Source organism: Pistacia vera, unplaced genomic scaffold, assembly GCF_008641045.1.
Source record: "Pistacia vera cultivar Batoury unplaced genomic scaffold, PisVer_v2 Contig686, whole genome shotgun sequence".
NCBI classification, from domain to species: domain Eukaryota; kingdom Viridiplantae; phylum Streptophyta; class Magnoliopsida; order Sapindales; family Anacardiaceae; genus Pistacia; species Pistacia vera.
In genome coordinates this window covers 372,999-390,398 of record NW_022196541.1, presented here as the reverse complement: position 1 = coordinate 390,398, position 17,400 = coordinate 372,999, and the positions used below count along the sequence as shown (strand labels likewise).

The 17,400-nt window shown below is 34.8% G+C and overlaps 4 protein-coding genes across 4 annotated transcripts; 1 reads left to right on the top strand and 3 right to left on the bottom strand.

Annotated features, from left to right (window-relative positions):
• LOC116113604 (probable signal peptidase complex subunit 2) lies at positions 1-3,670 on the bottom strand. Its single transcript, XM_031399757.1, has 5 exons — positions 3,521-3,670; positions 3,269-3,420; positions 2,987-3,068; positions 632-774; positions 1-409 (listed from the first exon to the last, which is right to left on the bottom strand). The coding sequence occupies exons 1-5, from the start codon at positions 3,617-3,619 to the stop codon at positions 313-315; spliced, it is 573 nt and encodes a 190-aa protein (XP_031255617.1). The 5' UTR covers positions 3,620-3,670; the 3' UTR covers positions 1-312.
• A 448-nt stretch (positions 3,671-4,118) lies between these two features.
• LOC116113613 (peroxisomal nicotinamide adenine dinucleotide carrier) lies at positions 4,119-9,079 on the bottom strand. Its single transcript, XM_031399765.1, has 11 exons — positions 8,801-9,079; positions 8,639-8,716; positions 8,339-8,413; positions 7,236-7,366; positions 6,708-6,762; positions 6,122-6,232; positions 5,909-5,977; positions 5,734-5,841; positions 5,520-5,588; positions 4,875-4,929; positions 4,119-4,525 (listed from the first exon to the last, which is right to left on the bottom strand). The coding sequence occupies exons 1-11, from the start codon at positions 8,879-8,881 to the stop codon at positions 4,341-4,343; spliced, it is 1,017 nt and encodes a 338-aa protein (XP_031255625.1). The 5' UTR covers positions 8,882-9,079; the 3' UTR covers positions 4,119-4,340.
• A 2,366-nt stretch (positions 9,080-11,445) lies between these two features.
• LOC116113615 lies at positions 11,446-12,274 on the top strand. Its single transcript, XM_031399768.1, has 2 exons — positions 11,446-11,493; positions 11,643-12,274. Exons 1-2 carry the CDS (start codon positions 11,482-11,484, stop codon positions 12,156-12,158), a joined length of 528 nt encoding a protein of 175 aa, XP_031255628.1. The 5' UTR covers positions 11,446-11,481; the 3' UTR covers positions 12,159-12,274.
• Positions 12,275-14,856: 2,582 nt separating this feature from the next.
• LOC116113625 (chaperone protein ClpC2, chloroplastic-like) lies at positions 14,857-16,989 on the bottom strand. Its single transcript, XM_031399776.1, has 5 exons — positions 16,906-16,989; positions 16,627-16,812; positions 16,330-16,548; positions 16,042-16,259; positions 14,857-15,958 (listed from the first exon to the last, which is right to left on the bottom strand). The coding sequence occupies exons 1-5, from the start codon at positions 16,987-16,989 to the stop codon at positions 14,857-14,859; spliced, it is 1,809 nt and encodes a 602-aa protein (XP_031255636.1).
• Between the last annotated feature and the right edge of the window lie 411 nt (positions 16,990-17,400).

The window sequence follows — 17,400 nt, the reverse complement described above, 5'->3', positions numbered from 1 at the left end:
TAACAGCTAGAAAAATCTTGCATCTAACAGGTTGGCAACTGTTACAACTGTTAAATGAGTACAGCCACCAAAATATCTAATGCTATTTACGAAATACCAATTGAGGATATAAAAAGATGGCAACCCTTCGGTTTCATGAAGGGCAATTTTGACTAAAGGTGTAAACTGTAGTCTAAAGTTGATTCATTCGGTTAGGTTCAAAATTTTCCAATGCAAGCATATTAATTATGAAAAACATCTGCATTAATTGACAATGTCCCTGGATCTCACTTCCTAAACAGTAATCTTTCACAAAAGCTCTGAAGATTAAGATTACTTCTTCTTCTTTGGTTCTGCTGTATACTTATCAACTAGAGCTAGAACATCTTCCCAGAATACGCCCTCCACTAAAACTCCATCCCTGGTGAACCTGTGCATTATTTTTAAAAGATCAGAAATGTAGAGTAGATATATTAGTTCACATCCTAACTTCAAAAGCCTAAAGAATAAGCAATGTATATGCCCTAGGAACAAACAAGTACTTGGATATGTGTGAATGTGTCTCTGTGTTGTGTGTGTGTGTGTGTGTGTGTGTGTGTGTGTGTGTGTGTGAGAGAGAGAGAGAGAGAGAGAGAGAGAGAGAGAGAGAGACCATTTAGTGACGCTTTTGGTAAGCTCAACTGGCTGCCCTGCTGATATTGATTTTGGATCTGCACTTGCGATGGTAAGTGTGTACTGATCGGAGAATCTTGGCAATTTGGAAGAAACCACCAAACCAGTGCTGGAGAAGGAACCCTGTAGAACAAATTTCCTAATTCGATGTTAAATGAAAATATAAATTTATAATTCAACTACAATCCAAGTTTTTAAACTTTTACTAGCATTGTCAGTTCACATATCTTGACAACAAAGTTTCACTAGCACTACACAGGATGAGATGAAAATCAATGCACAAATGCATGATGTTTATCAAGTTGTGGTAGAAGATGAAAAACAACGCACACATTTGCATGATGTTTAACAAGTTGCTATAGAAGGCAAGAAAAGGGTTTCATGTCTGTTCATTTCCTACAGGAAAAACAACAGGAAACACAATCACCACAGCTCGTCATAGAATAAAATGAATTTGGACACCTGGACTCAAGAAACCAATCAAAAGGTAACCACAGAAGACTGAAGAAATTTTTTAGCAAACAGGACAGTTGCAGAAGAAATGAAGGACTTCAAAATCAACCTGGGGGCTTCCCACAGCTAAGATATTACTTCAATAATAAATCATAAGTGTATTAACTTGACTTACAAATTTATAAGTAAAACTTAATTTATTCATAAAAGTAAGGCAAGAGTATTAAGACTAGTATTTTATACAACATACTAGCACATATAACCTCGAGAAGATAAATCCATAACCTAAATCAAAGATTAGCAGGGTCTGCCACAGCAACATTTGCGTAAATATCATAGAGATCAAGAAAAAGTAATGGGACAAATCAAAATACCCGTGGTTACTGGTGGCAGAAACTTCCCACTGATTATTATTAAGTGAAAAGAGAACCGAATAAAAAGCAATCAGAGAAAATAGAGCTTTATGGAAATAATTCTTCCGAATTATTGCCTTCCAAACCAACCAAATAAAACTAAACATCACCATCCCTATTGTCTCTGCTACCCTGCACCTAGGTTAATCCTCCAACAATATTGACAATGCCTAACAAACCTACACATAACATACTTAAAATCAACTCTCACCAAAAAAATAAAAAAAATAAAGATTCCAAAGCTTCCTCAAACTTGAGGGTTGTAGAAAAGCTGCTGACAAGACTAAAAGTCTGTTTGGTTGGGCTTCTTTATTGACCAAAAGGGCATTTTTAATCCCCTAAGCACTTTTAATTCTTTTTAGGTTGTTTGGTTGCATTTCAAAAGTATTTATATAATTATAAAAAATTATTTTATGGCTTTTGGGAGAAGCTCTAAATTTGGGGTTTTCCCAAAAGCTCTTTTTAAGCTTTTCTAAGACTTCCCTCATGTCAAATGTATCATCGCATTATTTTCATAATTCCACTATATACCCTTCCTTTGAAATAAAATCCTCTTATTTATTATTATTATTATTATTATTATTATTATTTTAATCTATAGCCACCATCTCAACAAAAATCCTTACCACTCTCCTACGGGATCGAAATTCAACAAATCAATTTCATAGGTATATAAATATAACCAATACTTTTAATATTTTAAATGATATTTCTAGTTTTTACATGATTATTTAAATTCCAAACATTATTAATTTTGAACTATTTATTATTTAAATTACAGTTAGAAATTATTATAATTATTTTTATTTCATATTGCATATATATTATTAAAATGAAATAACATATTGTTAGTGTATGATATAAATTAAATATATCATATACCTTTATGATAATTTATCATGAAATAAGTGCTTTTATAATAATACAACCAAACGATCAACTAAAAAGAGCTTTTATAATTAACAACCAAACAACCAACAACTTATTAGTAAAAGCTCTACTTTCATAAGCTCTTCTTGGAGAAGCCCGACCAAACAGACCATAAAACATACACATAGAACATCTCCAGAGACAACCAAAAACCAAGTAACTTAAAACACAAATAGGCACATTTAACTAGAGGCACCATCCAAAAATTCTATGAAGCTACTCCACATAGTAAATAGCAAGCATTTCAGGGATATTAAAATAAATAATCCACTAACATCAACCAACATAGACATTCAAGTATACTTATCATGGAATTAGCATTTATTTGCCTAAAAAAATATGTATAATTACAAAAAGGTACATACATTTATGTAATATATTGAAAAACCCATATTTCAATATTGTTTCATGCTCCATTAAACACTCATAGAATGCTGAATATATGCGTTCAAGACATTACATGCATAGAAGTAAAAACATGTTAGCTAGCAACAAAATTCTACAAAACAATACATTTAAAAACAGGAACAGGTACTTACCTCAGGAGGATAAGTAAACAAGATTGCATTCTTTTCCTTTGTGTGTATGAATAGCTGCAATATCACATTGAAAACTACATACTTGCCAGAGTCAAGGATCAAACACAATTGAAATTGACATCATTACGAAAATAATTAAAGAAGTATCAAATCAGCAAGTATAACAAACATCAAAATTCAACCAAATAGTAGATGTTTCAACTAAATCATAACAAACAGGCCTATAATTTAACCAAAATCAAATCAAAATTAGAAAAATTTAAGGAAACAAGAAAAGGATATAACGCGATACATCCGATCAAAAAATCGCGATTCTCTGGAAACTTCTTTTTGTAAAATTGAGCAACCAACGCAATGACAATGATAATTGATCCCATGAACAACCTAATATTGCTCTTTCTCACGTCTTCCACATAACCGCGACTGCCAACAATCTATTTCAACAATATTAAATTAAAACAAAACCTCAATTTTTTTTTTTAGGAGCTTAAAAATTACATAGATATAATGAATGGATCTAGGTTTTTGGATTACCTCAGGGACGGTCTCGTCGAGGACGTGTTTGATGGAGTGATGATCTAAGAGATTGGCCTTCTTAGGGTTTTTGTTCGCCATTTCTGATTTCTCTGGCATTTTTTCGCGGTGTTCGTCTGTAAATGGTTTGGTGAATTTTAAGAGGGCGTGAGGTTTTACCGTTTTAGTCGGAGCTTATAAAGCGTGTTGATGATACTTGATAGAGTTGACTGTTTTGAACTTAAACGACGTCGTTTTACTGGATTGAGTTAAAACTAGGCTTTCGTTTGTAATTCATGTTAAAAACTCAAAACTTTAAAACCTTGAGATTATGATTTTTCAATCAGTTTTTAATTCCCGATTTTCAGATTACTATTTCACTTAAAAGACTTTTATTTACTGTCAAATAGGAAGCCTTTAAACTTATATTTTTAAAATTCTACATTTAAGCTTTAACTTATTCAGTAAAAAAGATGCGCTTGATTTCTATTATACAACTTCTAGTTTCAGAAAACTACCAAGACTAAGGGAAATAAATATGGAAAGTAACTGAGCTAGTTAAATATTTAATTATTTATAACATTCAAATTTGGAGGCAAGACCAGTGATGCTCATTCCATGATCCAACAAATCCACATTGGATATCATACCAAATTGTTTTGATAAATTAATAATCCTTCGTGGAAGGTATACAACTGAATTTATTTCTATGCTTAATGCCTTCATTTCAAGCTACAAATTACTGATGGTGAAACTGAATTTTGGTAAACATTTTGACTAGCAACATTCTGCTTGCGTCAACGAGGTAAATTGCAAGAGAGGCGAATCATAAAGGCCTTGATCAAGGAGACTTGGCAGAAATGCGGTCGCAGGTGAGCAAAAACCGAGCACCCTCGACAAGCTCTTCCTTCACCATGAACAACACAGCAGCTGCAAGAACACTTTGAACGATTTTTGTACTCATACCCTTGTAAAAGCCATTGAACCCTTCATAGCGGATCATCTTCAAAATGGCATCCATTGTACCTATAATTATAGTGAAAGGAAGAAATAACATGATGTCAATGATCTTTTGGAAACGATTATAATCAAGGAAACTTGTATAAAAGATTTTAGGCACATAAAAATGACGCCTGTTAGCGCTGGTTTTCCCAGTTTTACTTATTGTGTAAGCACAGTTAGTCTATGCCTTAATATAATTTACTCTAGATCTGTGCATATCAGATTATGTTTTTAAACAAAGCTATACCAAGGCAAAATCAACTAGTTCGGGGTTCGGTTGTGATGTCAGCTATTAATTAGATCATGAACAGTTTCAACAAGTCAATACTTCCATAAATCATCATACATGAAATTTCAACATAAGAATCCAAACCTTTATATTGGTGCCTTTTATCCCCAGTTTTGAACTGTTTTGCTTGAAGCCTCGACTACAGAGAAAAAAAAAAAAAAAGAAAAAAAAGTCAATGAGGAACAAAAACAAGTAAACAAATCGATATGTGGAGATATTTTAAAGTCCCTAACACAACCAAAAAATTCAAGAACAAAACCCAAATGGTAATAAATACTGTCTTCACCATTGACTGTAGCAATTATTGCTATGACAATAGTCAATCTTGAGTATAGCAGTGCATCTCTAAACTTGATTTCTGGGAAGAAAAATTTTTCTGCCTGCTATTTCTCATAACATATTCATTCTAGCCAAAACAACAAAAAGAATATGCCAAATTCAAAAACATTGCAGGACAAAGTGCTGTAAGGAAATTCATTCTGCCATGTCACAACATCAGAGGAACAGAAAAGTTATAATTCATGAAAAAATTTTAAATTAACTTGGGAAAACTCGGACAGGAAGAAACTTTTTGTGAGTTTTTTCAGTCTAAAACAAACTTCATCAGCTAGTCTTATGGATAATTTCACCTTCACAAGTAAGATTCAATAAGGTTATGACTCAGTATAAATTGCTGATCCTAAAGTCATGAAGTTCTTTCTCAAATAAAATTGAGACTTCGAAGTCTACCTTTACAACAAGTAGTGGATATGTTACAACAGTGGCTCCGAGTTTTGCCAAAGCTCCAAGAAGAAATATCTGGCAAAATCAAGCAGTTTATTCAGCTTAAAAAATTATTATAGAACAAAAAGTAAGTGGAAGTTAATATGTGAGCACTAAAGTACTGAGTTAGAATTAGATTTAAAAGAAATGGAGGTGACAGAGAACTGAAGTGGAGACCAACCTCTAAAGCAGTTACTCCTTTGTTATCCTTCTTACTCAAGGTACGTCTTTTCTTCAGCTTCTTTAACATGGTTTCATAAAGCATAAATTGTATGGACGGATTGCTCACCTGTAAAAAATAGTAGCAACAGTCAGTGACACATCAGTGACACAAAGAGGAGTAAGTTTTCGCTTACCATGATCAATGTTGGGAATACACCTTTCCAAAAGCCCCAAAATCCAGCTTCGCCATAGATTTCTTGAATCTGTAAACATTACACCAAAAAATATATAAGAAATTTTCTTTCCCTGTGGCTCACACCAACAAGATAATAGCAACAGAATTATTTCCAATCGCACGACTCATGAGCAAACTACATAAAACAATAGCATTAACTTATTCTACCCACCACATGGCTAGTTCCATAGGGTGGAGGCTCAAGTGCAGCAGGAATCACTTCATCTTGAGTAACTGCTTCTATTTGACTGGGCTGGGACTTCTTCGATACTTTTGTATGAGTCTGCAGGAAACAATAATTTGAAACATGAAACTAATTCATTCCACATAAATTAGCTACTAACATGCAAAGGCAGAATATATGATGCCATATAAAAAACCAAAACTCACATCCCATGGCCTGATTTAGATTTTTGGAAGATGCACATAACATAAAGAAGACATGGATTAAGAAAATGTAAACACTGTTGAAGTTAATTTGAACATAAAATTCTAACATCTCACATATTTATTACTCTATACCAAATTCATGCAGTGTAATACATAGGCCCCTATTTTATCTAGCTTTCGGCTAGTAGCAAAAAATAACTTCCATATAGCAATCAGGAAAACTATAAATTCAAGTTCAGAAGAGGAACCTCCAATATTTTGCAACAAAAAATTCTCTTAATCAACTGAGTATTAAGGAAGGAGATGTTAATTACTGAACACATCATGTATAGAACAAACAGAAACTTAAATTGTTAATTAGCTATTACCTGCATGCGGGTAACAACCACCCAAATGGGGTTTGTCAACAGAACATTTACACACCTACATAAAGAAAAGTATTAATCATCCTTTTATCATCAAATTACACTAATAAAAATGGAGAAGTAAAATTGAACGGTTAGGTGATAGAATAATCACCTGACAAATGTGTTCTAATTTGATTTGCAATGTATCAAAAAGACATGATTATATGTGTACCATGTTCTGGTGCCACGCTAATTTGAGATTTAGTTTTTTGGAAGGAGTCTATGCAATCAAAAAAATTGATTTTTTCAGAAAACAATGACATTGAGATCAAAGTATTCTCTTCTGCAAAAATATACACACTAAAAGCTGGGCAGAATGTACAAGAAATAAAATATCAAATACAGATCAGAGCTATATGCCTTAAAATCAATGTTCCTGTCCCTGACTGACAGGGTTGAGTGTAATAAGAAACCACAACAGCGCAGAACTGTACTCAAAATTTATTTATATACAATGAACCAAATTCACTAGAACTCGATAAAGTTTACCCTGCTAGAGCAGCAACCACAAGTGATGAAAACATGCCAACTGATCCATCACCAAACCCTTTCCTCTTGTGTTCAAGTGCCTTAGCTTCAGCTCTATTCCTGAATATTTGATAGAAATAATAGTAAACACCCTGTATCATAAAAAATGGCGACTATATAAGAAATAATAAAATTAAACAAATTGATGCAAATCATAGCAGAGAATGAAAATCTCTTCATTTAAGCTAAGTATATAACCCATTATTATGTTGTACTAAAGAAGATCAATTTGGTTAAAAAGTTAACGGGGATGCAGTGAGACATCATATATGCTAGCTGACATACTATCATATACCACTCAACAAACAAGCCCTAGAGGCCAGAATTAGGAAAATGATTTAGAGTTAATTAAATAGAATCTTGACATAAGCCCCTGGGAAGTTAATCAGCTAGCATTAAATAATTAACATTCAAGGGCAATTTGTGGGTTACTTTTAACCCAAAGGTTATGTTAAACCAATCTTTCATAACCTTCAGCAAGAATCAACAGATTCCTCCTAAATGCAATTCTAAGTTAGCTCGTTTAGGCAGACAACATAATATTGAACACTGAGAAATTCTCCAGAAGCTCAAGGTTTGTAACTATTATTCACCTCATCATAACAAGAAGTAGAACAACAAAAAGAATGAAGAAAATATGACAAAAAAGTGTATGCAAAGTGGCACGTCTTTCACCACCCCAGGACCACATACCCATTTACATTGAAAATCACAAAACATCTTCTTGCTGTAATTATGAACTAGCCATTTTATCAAATCAATTCCATAATCCAATATCCTTCAGCTACAATTTATAAATATCTTGGAATCAGGCTAGTTTCTTCCCGTTCTAAAATAGATTGAAATTAACTCAAACACTGATAGTTTTTAAATTCCCAAACTCCATTTGCTCCCCAATCATACTTTGGAAAACCAAAGAAAGCATCAACAACTTAACATTACACATCTTTTTCAACACACAAGCAAACAAAAGCATGGCCTTCAAATCAAATATTAAGCAGCAGTCTTCAGTCTTCACATGCAATTAATCTAGAAATAAGCTTATTAATAAAAAAAACTCTCACCTGAGATGCAGCAGTACCTACTAGAGACGGCGCTAAACCTCCATACAACCGTTCCCACCCCTCGTGTTTCACAACCTACACAAACCAAACAAGAGAAAATTCAAACCTAACACAAAACCAAAACTTCAACCTCACATTTCTCATTGTTGATAGACTGCAAGGCTCCTCTCAATTTTCGGAACACTAATTTGTTCCTATTAACGTAAATTTAACATTAGATTTAAAAAAATTTAGTTTCCTTTCTTCTACACGATTTTAAATCAGCCAGCAAATAGAGAAAAATAATAAATAAATAAAAACCTGGCACATTTGTTCAACCGTTCCAAGCTTCCTCTTCTCTTTCTTCAGGTCACGCTCCGTTTGTTGCCGAGTATTTACCTACACGGATCAATAAAAACAATTACAGAATTACAAAAAACAATAATAAAATAGAAAGGAACAGAGATCATAAATAAATCATACAGTTTGAAGCGGATAAGTGATGAGCTGAGCGATGATCCCTCCACCGGCTCCGGCCAGTCCATTGATCAAAGCGTCCGACATAGCGAACAAAATTTTCCCGGGAAAATGCCGTTATTTTCTCGGGAAAATTCGTAAAAGTAGTTTTGCTTCTAAATCGAAAGAACTAACAAACCATTAGAGAGATCTAAAACTTTATAAAGACGTTAAAAAACGTGGACAATCTTTGACTTTGGCTGTATACGCATTCTGTTTGGTTCGCTTTCATCAGTCTCTCTTGAGTCTTGAGTCCCCACGCCTTTGTTACGTCCAAGAAAGTGCAGGTGACGTTGCCACGTTGGTGCCTGGCTACGTTTTGCAGAGTGAAATTACCATTTTGTCCTAGACACATTCGTTGATTACTAGTTAGATTGCCCCTTGTCGTCGTGTCATAATGGGTACTTCTTGGAATGCGTGTCTAATCCATTAAATTTATTTTTTTTTGAAATTTGGAGGGTAATTTTTTTTCTTTTTTTTTTGGGCATATTGTCTTATAATATCTAATTGAAAGATTAATTTTTACTGATAAATAATTATATTGAAAAACTCATAAAAATGTGCCTTCAACGAGAATCATGAACCTCGTTAATTTTAATTTTGTTTTTGTGAAGGAAAGCGAAATGTTTCCTGTAATTTAGTTTAGATTTTATTACAAAAATGTTCGTCAAATATTATACTTGAATGCCAAATTTTTAGGTGAATAAAGTTGGTAGTTTAGATTAATACCATTTTGTCAAAAATTCAATTTATCATGAAATTATGTTTAATTAGATGTCGGAAGCATTAATTACGAGGGCCCAATCATTATTTTAAGTTAGGAAAAGAAACATTTACCCACCCAAGGTTTGCCTTAATGACATTTTGGCGCTCAAAATATTTCAAAATACTATTTTTTCATCTAAAAGTTATCCGTTTGTTTTATTATTTTAGATAAGATTTTGAGAATAATTTTGAGTGATTGAATAGGGTGAGTATTACAAGGTAAAATTTAAAAATTAATAAAAAACTCCATAAGTTTGCTAATTTAACTAAATAACCCAATATATAAAATTTTTGTAGAATGACAAAAACACACCCACCCACCCACAGTGCCAGATTCCGACCACCACCACCAGACTCTGGCTGGAAAATGGCTTTATGACGCAGATCAGTCGGATCTGACGGGTAGGGAGTTGATATGGCCTTTTCACAGATCTGGCCGAAAAAGTCCAGATCTGGTCGTCGCTGACGACCAGATCGGTGAATTACCAACCAGTTTCGGTCGTTTGTAGGCCGTTGTAACAGATTTTGGCTACTACCGATGGTGGTTGTCGGAATCTGACAACTATGGATGGGTGAGGGTGTTTTTGTTAATTTTTAAACTTTTTTTGGGGGGTATTTAATGAAATTAATAAACTTAAGGGGTCAAAAGGTAATAAAAAATATACTAATATTTCCTAAATAATTAAACAAACAAATATTTTGGGAATAGGATTGGGAATATGGATAGAAATATTAAACCAAACGCACCCATACCCAAAATATTCTTTACTTTCTTAACTGACGTTCAACGAGTTACCAGAAGCCAAAGTAATATGGGTTTTGTAGAGTAAAGACCAATGGATCGAATGGTGGTGACCGATTGAATATTTGTCGTCGGTATTAGTCGAAAATCAGTTAAGAACAAGAAATTATATCTTTGCTGTGAGCGATAATCAACGAAAAATCAAGTGCCAATGTGAAAAAAGTTTTGTAGAGAGAAAACCAGAGATTTATATGGTTGTGACAGAGATAATTTTTTTCATGTGAATTAGTCAAAATCGACTTTAGATAGTAACAGAATATTAACTTTGGGTGAAAAAGTCATATTATAAAACTTTTTAGAAAAAAAGTGTCATTAAGGCAAACCTTGGTTTACTCTTTTAAGACCTTTTATATGTGCTTTAATTAAATTTCATTCTCTCCATCCATGGGATCTCTTGAGCGGCTGTTGGTAACGCACAATAATACTACAAATTATTTTCAAGTGCAAAGCAAAACAAATTCATAAATATTTATTACGATTTTTTAAATTTTATTAAGGAAATTTTTTTATTATGTTTTTGTAATAATAACAATAATCCCTTTAGGTATAATTGAAAAACAAAAAATTCCTCTACTATTAATTGTTTAGTGCTAAAACAAACAACAAAGGGACAATTATGTGAATATTCATTAATACGTCACGTGATAAACTCTAATGATATACTAATAGGCTAATAGCTAAGCATCAGCAGGAGAATTTTTGTTATTTTTGAAATCTCAAGATGACATTATTATTTGATTAAATCTTAGGGTCCAATAAAATAACCACCCCACCCCCAAAAAACAAAAAAAACTAAAACTTTTTAACTTTACGATATAGTCCCTTTCAATTTTATGTAATAAAATCCTTACAAATAAAAAAAAAAAAATGCAATAATTTTGATGATTTAAAAGAGTAAAATAACCCAAATCAATCCGTCTAATTAAATTAGACTTTCTTCTCTCATTAAATTCCTTATTAATCAACCTTCTTTATAACACAACTCCAGTTAAAGTAATACACTAAACACTCTTAAACACTATTTCTTCACGAAAACCTATTTGATCACGACTCAAAATGGTCTGGCAAGTCAAGTCTATAAATGGACAGGCAAGTAAGTCTATATTTCCTGAACAATTTCGAAAGTGATTTCTCAATTACTAAACAATTTCTGAAATTGGTTTCTTTATTCCTAAACAATTTCATACTTCCTTCGTTTTAGTCTCAGTATTATTTATATTTTCTCATACTATTTTCTTTCAGGAAGATATGGGGAAGAAAAAGAAGATTGCATATAGTGAACTTTCCAGAGAAAATAATTTGAAGAGATTCTTCATCAAGAAAGACAAGATCGATTCAGAACTTTCATTCAATTTTACCATCCACTATGCAGAGGGGGTAGACAAACCAAGGGACTATCCTATCGATTATTCGGAGAGGAATTACGTTGTTATATTCTGGATTGACCCTGAAAGAGTATACAACACTAGGGTTGTGAAAGGCTCACCGAATCCAATATGGAAACAAGATTTTTGTATGGTTATAAACCCAGTTGAGAGTTTTGGATTCCTGAACATAGAAGTTGTGAGACTAAATTCCAGGGCGGATCCTGGAACCTCAACGGGCTGGATCCTGGTGGGGAGAGTTAGGATCCCGATACCAAGAAAAATATGCACAAAATCTCAACGATATGGGCTTGTGAGACCCGAAGGTTCGGGTTACAAACCTGAAGGTCACTTATTTGTCTCCATGGAAACTAAGAAGATTCATCCTTGGTAGTTTGTTTAGTGCTTCAGATTATTAACTTCGTTATATATTTTAGTATTCTGACAGTATCCATGGTTTTTGGGCTTCATAGATTTCAGCGATTTGAAAAGAAGTGTTAAATGCTAAAATCAGAATTTTTTTTTTCCTTTATTTGGGGTGTTTATCCGTTCGGATTCATAAATTTCAACTAATTTTTGAGATCTCGAAAGTATCGGTTGAGTAAATTAGAAGTTTATTATGTGCAGTCAAAGTAGTGAATTGTCACATTATTTATTAATAGTAATTGAGAATTTATTGAATTGATTTTTTTATAAATTTATTCATTGCTATATTAATTTGTATAAAATAGTCAGTGAATGTTGTAGTAGTGTTATAATAAAGCCTTAAATTTTAATATTTTATTTAATAATTTCTTATTTCAGCCCCGATTATTCTTTCAAATTTTAAAATAACAAAATTTTTATTTTAAGTAAATCAATTTTAAGAATATATCATTAGGTACCAAGTGAACTACTTCCGTTTTCTCTGTAGTACCTTTATCTTGAAACAGTGTCCTTCGCGACAATCGGCATGGCCTCTTCTCGACCACCGCCACCTAAACCTCTAGATCTCGACCTCACAATAGTCTCCGCCAAACACCTCAAAAACGTCAACTGGAGACTAGGCGATTTGAAACCCTACTGCGTATTTTGGGTCGATCAGAACCGACGTCTCACAACAAGATCCGACGATTCAGGGTCGACCCGACCTGTTTGGAACGATCAATTCACGCTCCCTTTAACACTGCCCTTCCACGAGTCGGTGCTGGCTGTAGATATCTTCCACTCAATACTATCCGAAACCCCAAAGCCATTGGTGGCCACACTCCGGGTCCCGCTTAAGGACTTACCCGAGCCGTACGATTGTACCCGAATTAGAACCTTCGAGCTGCTTCGTCCATCGGGACGTCCCCAGGGTAAGATTCGCGTGAAGATAGGAGTCCGGGAATGTCCACTGACTGGGTTTGACAGTTACCAATTTGCCCCCCCACAGAGCTACTATTACAATTCTGCTCCTCCGTCACATTATCATCCACGTGAATATCGAGAATTCTCTCGCTCTCCCCCGGCCTACACTCCGAATTTTCCGGGATATGGTTATTCCTCCAGACCACCCCAATCGTTTTACGATCGGACGGCCGGTGGGTACGTGGGGTCCACTGATCCGGTTGATTATTCGACGTTGGAGCAGAGGCCCCCCAGCGATGGAAAAAGGGCACTGGGGACAGGACTGGCTGTGGGTGCGGTAGCTGGGGCTCTAGGTGGACTCACATTGGAGGAGAGATTATCGGAAAGGAGTAAGTTTGGTGCACGTGGTGATTATAGCGGTTATTATCCTGATTATTAAGGTTATTTAGTTGTTGAAAAACATCCCAGTATTGTTACCACTCCTATCCAGCACCTATTTTGTAGATTGACTGGTTTCACGATATATATATGAAAGTGTATAGTTTATTTTGTTTCGTTTCATTTTGGAATGGTTCAAGATGATAATAGGAATTTTTTTGGGAATAAATAATTGCTGTCACTTTTAATTGCTATTTGTGTGTTGCTGAATTTAGACGAATGTTTTGAAACTTGAGTAGATGTGTGATTGAACCGTATAAGTGTGCATGACGTTATTTTTATTATGTTTGCATGTTCTATATCAATGGGACTCTAGAAATTATGTGCTTAAAATTTCCTGTTTGTATTTGATGTTGGAGAAGCATATGTTTGCCTGGAGTTGAATGGAGAACTATTTGCTATACGGATGGATGGGACTTTACCTTGTTTGAAACAATGGAAAATTAGGGGAAGCTGTCGATGAGGTATAAATTACAATTATCAAGTTTAGTTTGAAATGATTGAACTTTGCAATATAGTCTGTTGTGATATGCTAGGTTTTGTTTGCCTCTGTGAATTTAGCGTATGATGGTGGAAGTGCCCATTGTGGCTCTGCTAGGCTTGTGGTTGTCGTGGCGGTTTTTTGTGGTACTTTCTGACAGTAATATTTTAGTCACAAGACTTGACAATTGGAAGATGGGGAAGCAAAATGTGGAGAAGGAGAAATCTAATGGGGTAACTGAAAGTTTTAACTGAGGTATTGCAATTGGCAGATAAGTAACTTTGGTTCAAACTCAGCTGGACCACTAGTTCTTTCTCTGGTGCATTTTTGCACATTCTGTTAGGAGATGTGAATCAGAAATGAGAGTTGATGTTTGGGATTGTCATGTAAAACTAATGTAATATCCTGACTTCTGGCTGCCCAATTATATGCCTCTGCAGAGAGTCTTTTCCATTCCCAAAAGTCGCTGAGATTCTGCGACTGAAAGTTTCTCCGTGTTAATTCCGAATAAGGATTTTTGGTGGGTGAATTTCGCGTGCGTAAAAGCGTAATATACAAGTAAAATATTAGGATGAAGCCTATTAAACTTTCTTATAAAGAGTTCCCGTAAGGGTAGGATTCCGATACAGAAAAGAATTCTAAGAATATAGAAGGGAAATAAGTGTTTGATATCAATTTGTATCCAATATTATGTACTCTCCGATTTCCTTTTATTTATTATTTCCCTAAATCTATGCTAATATTTAAAGATTAAACAAATTCTGGCCTTATTTACAGCAGTTACGTTGTTTTAGGTTGATCCAATCCACCATAATCTATACTAAATAATCGTTTATTCAATTGATTATGGAACTGCATTAAATAAGTAGTACGCCAATATTTTGCCATTTGAATCAACATTTACTGTCACCGAATCGCCCTGTTTAATGCTTCCATTCAATATCCTCTCTGCCAAATTGTCCTCCAAGAGCCTCCCAATTGCCCTTCTCAAAGGCCTCGCTCCATAGCTGGGATTATAACCTTCTTTCAGAATTTCTTCCTTGAATCTCTCTGTGACTTCAACCTTTATGTTTTTTTCTTTCAGTCTTTCATACACTTGTTTTAACATGATCTCCACGATTTCTTTCAGCTGCGAGTTACTCAATGGCCTGAAAACAATCACTTCATCAATCCTGTTCAAGAACTCTGGCCTGAAATTCTTTTTCAGCTCTTCTGCAACTTTCATCTCCACATGGTCGAACCCCAGGTGACTTTTCTTGAAAATAAAATTACCACCGATATTTGAGGTCATTATTATAATGGTGTTTTTGAAGTCCACGGTCTGCCCTTTGTTATCTGTTAAACGACCACAATCTAAAACCTGAAGCATAATATTCAATACATCACAATGAGCCTTCTCAATCTCATCGAAGAGGATCAAACTGTGAGGCCGGTGGCGTACAGCTTCTGTCAGTTGGCCACCATTTTCAGAGCCAACATAACCCGGAGGCGAACCAAAAAACTTGGAAACAGTATGTCTCTCCATGTACTCGCTCATGTCGATTCTTATCATGGCGTCTTTCGACCCAAAATATTCAATTGCTAAAGCTTTTGCAAGTTCTGTTTTTCCAACCCCAGTAGGACCAGTGAATAAGAAGCTTGATATCGGGCGACTTGGGTCTCTGATTCCCACTCTTGCTCTACGGATGGCACGGCTTACAGCTGCAACAGCTTCAGCCTGACCAATAATGTGCTTCTGCAAAGTCCTTTCCATTTGCAAAAGCTGGTGAGATTCTTCACTGGAAATTTTCTCCATTGGAATTCCGGTCCAGGTAGAGACCATCTCCTTTATATTATCTTCAGTAATCAACATTTTTGTTCCTGGTGATCCCTTTGTTTGATGTATAACCAATTTGGCGCCAGCTTCATCAATCAAGTCTATCGATTTGTCAGGATTAAACCGGTCACTGGATCACATTTAATACACAAGTTATTACAGGATCATTATATACACACACAATTAGAGCAACAAAATTCTAAGGGACCTGACCTGATATACTGATGCGAAAGCTGAGCGGCTGCTGCTAAAGAGTTCGCTGTGTATTTAACATTGTGATGAGATTCATATTTTGAGCACAAACCCAGCAGAATCTCAATTGTCTCCGCCACTGATGGTTCAGGCACTAAAACCTGCTGAAACCGCCTTTTCAAGGCAGCATCCTTCTCAATATACTTCTTGTATTCATCAAATGTTGTGGCGCCAATGCACTACACCAAGCAAATTTCAAATTATAATGATATTTAAAAACGAATTGAGAATCAAATTCAATTAATTCACCCTTAATTCTCCTCTTGCAAGGGCAGGTTTCATTATGTCAGCAGCAGCTACTGCTTGTCCTCCAGAACCAGCACCTATAAGAGTGTGCACCTCGTCAATGAAAAGGATAATGGATCCTTCACTCAGTTTTACTTCATCTATCAATTTAGTCAACCTCTCCTCATATTCTCCCCGATTCGATGCCCCAGCTATAAGCCTCCCCATGTCCAAGGCATATATCTGAAATTATTATTAATTCAGGAATATTCACACAAAAGACTAAAATGTTTTAAACATTAATTATTGTGTAGAATTAACCTTCTTTCTCTGTAGTTTAACTGGAGAAGTATTATTTGTAATCCTCTGTGCTAAGCCTTCAACGATTACAGTTTTTCCAACACCAGGATCGCCAATCAGGCATGGGTTATTCTTCCTTCTTTTACACAGTATTTGGATGACACGTTCTAGTTCCCGTTGCCTTCCGATGAGAGGATCCAACTTGCCCTAAACAAGAAATTATATTTCTATCAGCCAGAGACCAGGAGAGAACACCATTAAATTATTGAAGACTAGGCAATGAAGGATCAATTAATTTACCTCTTTTGCCATTTGGGTCAAGTCTGTAGCATATTTGTTTAGCATTTCCAGCTGAACAGGACCTTGTTTCTCAAGTTTCTCCATTTGACTCACTACCTAGTTATAGTTTTATGGAATTATATTGCTGCAAGAGTATGCATATTTCCTGTTTTATACTGAAATGTATGCATCCAATTTCTCCGGAATATTACAAAATCCAATGCACATTATTAGATGCTTTAATTTAATTAACTCGTTATTATGACTCCCATCCTTCCCTCTCTCTCTCTTGATTATCAAATTGAGGGTACGGCTTCCAAAGAGTCCAAGACCATAATACTTCTCAGATTCATTTACATATTTTTATGCATGTATTTACTGCTATTCATGTTCTCTTCTTCTCCAAGTGCTGTCCCCTGGTCTTCTTAAACTGTTTAAAAGTCCCAAAAATAGCAGTTTTCATCGTGATCCTACCTTACGTAGATCGGTTTACGTGCAGTTCAGGGAGTGTATTGA